We start from the raw sequence: 5,859 nt of genomic DNA on the forward strand, positions 1-5,859 counted from the left end.
TAACTAATCCCGGGATAATTAATCATGGGATAACTTGTTTCACAACCAAATAACCTCTTAGAATTTGTAGAAATGACACAGGTAGTCATTCTAGAGAGTTGCTCCTTAAAAATTAGCCAGTGTATCCTGAATTTCAGTTTTTCAGTTCAATTTTTTCAAGACACAAAGCCCTAAAGTTAAGATTTTTGCAGAATAAAATAAATACAGGCTAAACTCTAAATAGCAGTCCTAAAAACGGCTATTTGTGTACATCCCCCCTTAGATTTTGGCTTCACCTCTAAAATTCATAACGAAGACTTTCTCATTTTGATACTTAAAAGCAATGAATTTCAAAAGGAGAAAACAAAATGGCAGAGATTTTTATTGAAAATATACCAAAAATGGCTCAGTTATATAGCAGCTAATACACTCTAAATGGTTTAGAGCCTTTTACCATTTTGATTTATTACAACAGAGAGATGACTTCCTGGAGATACAGATGATCAACTAAACAATCACAGTAAGCTATTTTCCATCTTGAAATAGTTACAACTATACACTAACCGGTGTATTATGGGACAATAAATACACAGGTATCTTTGAATTACGTTACACAAACTTTTTGCGCAAGTAGACGACTGCATATATGTGGCCTTCTAGGACCTGCTCTTACATGCGAAGCCAGCATCGCTAATACTCCAGGTTACTCAGTAAAATCTTTGCCGGAAACTATAGTGTCTATACAAGAAGAATACAAGCCCTGACCTGAATAGGCCAAAATGAATCACACTGTTAATAAGTAGAGAAATTGGCAGTGAAAGACATGCAGTTACACGAGTTATAAGCGAGTCAGCAGTTGAAAGAACACTTGAAATCCTCTACGAGTCGGTTTAAATACTAACATATGCATGACTTAGTAAAAGTTCTGCAGTCTTAATCTAGGTAATACAGCAATAAAATATGGCAAATATATTATTAGCTCCGTCCCCAAAAAATTTTTATGCGACACTCTTTCCTTTTTAGTCAATACCAAAAAGAATAGTACATTGCTATATTTGGTAAAAATCAACTTTAAATTTTCCTTTTTACCCTTAACGAGATGATTTCTAGCCACACAAATTTCTATTAAAAGTTTCTTTTCTTTCTTATTCTCCGTGCACATCCAAATACCGTCACATAAATTGGGACGGAGGGAGTAATTGATGCAAACTACTTCACGGGAAGGTGCGTTTCCAATGCCAGGAAATATAGCAGGTAGGACACTTGCAGTCGAAAAGATTTATACAGTACAATTCAAAGAAGATCAATATGAACATATGTGTGAATATAACGTAATACCTGTAAACCGGAGATGATTGAGCCACGATTAATAACAGCAATATTTGTCAGATTTGGATCTTACAATCCAATCTGCTTCATCCATAAAGACCACTTAACAGCCTCGAGAAACATATCATTTTTCTGTAATGCATTGATTAGGTTAGCGTAGGTTATTCGATCAGGTTCAATTCCATTTTTGCGCATTTCCTTGACCAAATCTACTGCACTTTCAGCCATACCAGCAATTCCGTATGCCTTTATTAATGTGTTATAGCTGCACAAATCAGGTCCAATTCCTGATTCTTTCAATTCAGTCAGTACATTTGCAACTTCTTCAATCCACCCGAGCTCACCATAAATGTTTGTCATAATGTTGTAGGTGTAATGATCAGAAGAATGACCAGATTCCTTCAGTCTTTGCAAGATATTACGGAATTTCTCCATTTGTCCTTCTTTCCCATAGGCATCTAACATACAATTGTAGGCTTCTAGAGAAACCGAAAAGCCATTGAAATGCATTTTCTCGACGGTTGAAGTCTTTGCTTCTTCCATATGCAGCTATGAGTGTGTTGTAAGAGATAACATCAGCCAAACCCCGCTTTTTCGCCATCAAAAAAACTTCTCTTGCCCTTTTGAAGAGCCTGGACTTTCCATAAACGTCAAGCATAATATTGAAGGTGACTGTATTGGGTAAAAATCCATGTTTAAGCATCTCGTCAAAAAGCCTCGAAAGCTCATCAACTGGCAATGCACGAGCGCAACAGTTTATGACACAACTGTATATTTCCTGATCCCATATGACTCCTCTTTTCACAAGTTTGTAGTAAAGATCCGCCAATTTGTCCTGCTTGTCACATCGCTGGTAGATTCGGAGCATATCACGGAGCAAATATTTGTCTGGAACAATGTTCTTTTGTTTCTCCATTGCATCCAACGCAGAGCAGGCTTCTTCTAAAGCTCCAGATTTCACATACATTCTTACCACAACACTAAAAGTTATCATGTCCAGTTTAACATCTGAATCTTCAACATTAGATAAAGCTTTTCAGCTTCAGCAAAATCGTTGATTGTACTGTAAATGTCTATCATAGTGCGTATTATGTGTAAGTTCGGGTTATAAGATTTCAGCATACAAGTGAACACTTTCACAGCATTCTCTGGATATCCGAAATCTTTGCACGAGCAAATTAACAAATGGTACAAGTTGTCCTCAAATAAAGCATCCTCCCACTGTTTTTCCCTTAAAAACTTTTAATGCATCATCTATCATGCTGTTTTCCACATAAGCCATTACCAGACTCGAACAAGATATCTGGTTTCTCAAAACATGATCATATAAAGAACCTCTCAAAATCGAAGGAACTTTGTGAACGCATTCAAGCTTCTCGTATGCTTGCAAAAGAATGCCAAGGACGGTTGACTTTTCGCTGCCAGAGTGCATCATTTCCTCAATAGTTCTAACAACATCCTCTTCATCTCCATGCTTGACTTGTAAATTCAGCATCGTGTACAAATTAGACGAGTTTGGTTTGTGTCTGAGTCTTTTCAGTTCCACATAGTATCTCCTTGCCTCCTCATAATTGTCTGCACATCCCCACCCTTCGATCATAGATCTGTAAGTTGTTTCATTGGGCTCCACTCCGACCCTTTTAAGATCACCAAACAAGCGTTGTGCAGCACGCATGTTGGAAATCTTCCCGTATCCAGTGATCAATGTGTTGTACGCAACTATATTTGGCGAAAAACCAGATTGCTTCATTGAAGCTAAGACCTGCTCAGCCTTGGTTAACTTGCCTTGTTGACAATAAGCATTGAGCAGAACCAACCAATTTTCCTGATACAGAATTACTTCATCTTCCCTCAAAAAACCATTGATTTCTTCTTCTTTATTATACAATCTCATTCGCGTATATATAGTTAACATAGCTGAATATGCAGATTGGCACATAATATTGAGACTCCTCATCTTTGAAAATGTAAATTCTGCTTCCTCAACATTCCAACCTTTCTGATAGAGAGCCATTAGCATACCGAAAGTTGCAATATTTGGCTGAACTCGGTTCACCAACATCATGTGGAACCACTTAGCACCCAACTCCACGAGCCCTTTCTTATGGCAAGCATAAATAAGGGTATTGAAAACCTGATACGTAAGCTCACAACCCGACTCCAGACTCATTTCCTTAATCATCGCCTCCGCTCCATCCCAGTCCCCTCTTCTCCCCAAGACACGGAGTATCAAATTATAGGCAGTAACATTTTGCTTTAACTTTCCATTTTTCTGCATCCATCGGAAAAAACTCAACGCTTTCCCATCGTCACCACTTTCGAGTTGTTTCAATATCGCATTGCAGCGTTCCAAACTCGAGTCAAGAACCGATATTCTCAGCATCAAAATCAACCCCATTTTGACTATCTATCACATTCTCCTCACTAATTTCATCAAACACAACCTTGGTTTTTTCTTGCATTCCATGATTCCTATCTTTCTCTCTGAAACTAGACCTATATTTCGAGTAGTTCGCTACCCTCTTGACCCTCCTAAATCTCTTCCAAACATTAAACTTCCCTTTCTTAGAAACCCCACCAAGATTTAATCTTTCAGAAACAAAGCTCTCATTTCCTAAATCACCTTCAAAATTCTCAACCCTTTCACCATCTAAACTCAACTCAGAAGTCTCTAAATCCTCAGTTTCTAATCTTGAAACTCTAATGTGCTTCAAACTACAAAAGGGGTTAACCACAAATGCACCACCAACATATCCATAGCCCAAAAATGAAGGAACCAAACACTTAGAATCAGTAAAGTTCAAAGCTTTCACATTAAATTTAAGTTTCTTGGATTCCCATGACTTATCTACATAAAAGGACAATTTCAAAGAGGCCATGAATCAAAGTGGCCTCAAGAAAAGCTAATAACTTCAGCATTAATTCATCACAATTTAGCTAAAAGGGGGTGATGGGTGTTATCAAGATTGAGTTTTTAAAAGGCTTACCTTGAATTTAGAGGATAATGGAAAGTGAATTAGTGGAATGGAGGATTTTGGGATTTTTGATTTGAGAGTTTTAGCTAGTGGTGGCTGTTAGAAAAAGACATGGGGACTAGTTGCAGCAGTCCCTATTCACTTGTGTCTTGTTGCTGTGGGGGTTTTTCTTTTAATTATTATTTTTATTTTATTTCTGAATTTAAAACTTGAAATTTATAAGTTCATATAACTATTTCAAATTAATAATAATTATTATTATATTTACAATTAATTAATTACTTAATTATTTAGTTAATTTCTCTCAATATATATAGGATCTGACAAAATTACTGAATTCACGTCAGTTGATAAATTACCTAGTATATCTAAATTGGCCCTACATCCCTATAATATCCTAGAAATAGCATTCGTTGATCACTTTTTGATCATGTCTTTGAAATAATCATCATTACGGAGTTTCAAATTCGACGAATAAAACATCAAGATAATCTGAAATTTCACTTTTAGAATTTACAAATTGGGGTGGTTTTGATATTTTTTATAAGTTGTGGGGTATAAATCATATTTCATGATTTTGAAAAAAAAGACATCCAAATATGTTACAAAAATTATAACTAAACACAACTTCATCTTCAATTTAAATTTTAGTGAAATTTCAAATTTGAAAAAAAAGAAGTTGAAATTCATGTCCAAACGCCTACTTAGTCGACAAGTTATTTATGCCTCCAAGAGCTAAAAAGCCTCTAAAATATTGCTATTATTATTTATAACCAGTAAACACACTTACCGTAAGATAAAAATAAAGTATATGATAAGTTAATATTTAGCATATCATTTAATCATTTATGTAAATATACTACCTTGGTTCTTGTTTCAAAAAACTTATAACCTATAGAGACTTGAGTAGTTAATTCAAAGTTCTAAAATATTAAGCAAAGTTTTACTGTTGAAAATTTGAAATAATAACTTATAATTTTGGAAATGGGGCTTATTACATTCCTACTGTCATGACCATACAAGGAAATACTGAGATTTTTATAATTATTTGAAAAATTCAAATAATAGAAAGAATGAAATATGAAGTTTAAAGATTAGTTGCAACTCTTTAACAAAGATTATAGTTTCTTGTGGTAAATAATCTTATATTTAAAAAAATATTAATTATAATAAATTAAAATTAAGAAAGTTTTTAATCATACATTGTAATTATCAATTTGCCCCAACATGTAATATATTTACGAAGGATAGAAAAAGTGATGGGCATTTTGTGCGAGAGTTTCTTGCTTTATTTACTGTATAGTACCAATCTTGGGGAATGCACTTTGCGTGTGTATCAATTGTATATAATTAATGAAATTTAATAAATATTATTAAATAATATGTTTGAGTTATAAAATAAAAATTAAAAATATATAAGTTGACGATGAAAATAATTAATGTTGGTCATACTTAGCTAGATCAACAGGGGAGAAATTCAAAAATAGTCATAGTTTCAAAAGTAATCGAAATTTAGCCACTTTTATGTAAAGGTAAATCTGAACGAAAACACTGTTCAAAATCCGAAAAATACTCT

General features: G+C 34.4%; 1 protein-coding gene across 1 annotated transcript; it reads right to left on the bottom strand.

The window, feature by feature from the left end:
* Positions 1-335: 335 nt before the first annotated feature.
* LOC104237726 (pentatricopeptide repeat-containing protein At4g30825, chloroplastic-like) lies at positions 336-3,809 on the bottom strand. The gene is given in 5 exon segments (XM_009791927.2): positions 336-744; positions 1,318-1,831; positions 1,833-2,322; positions 2,325-2,544; positions 2,546-3,809. Coding segments are annotated over 4 exon segments (2,325 nt in total). The 5' UTR covers positions 3,707-3,809; the 3' UTR covers positions 336-744; positions 1,318-1,377.
* Positions 3,810-5,859: the final 2,050 nt, after the last annotated feature.

This window comes from Nicotiana sylvestris, chromosome 11 (assembly GCF_000393655.2).
Source record: "Nicotiana sylvestris chromosome 11, ASM39365v2, whole genome shotgun sequence".
Lineage (NCBI taxonomy): Eukaryota > Viridiplantae > Streptophyta > Magnoliopsida > Solanales > Solanaceae > Nicotiana > Nicotiana sylvestris.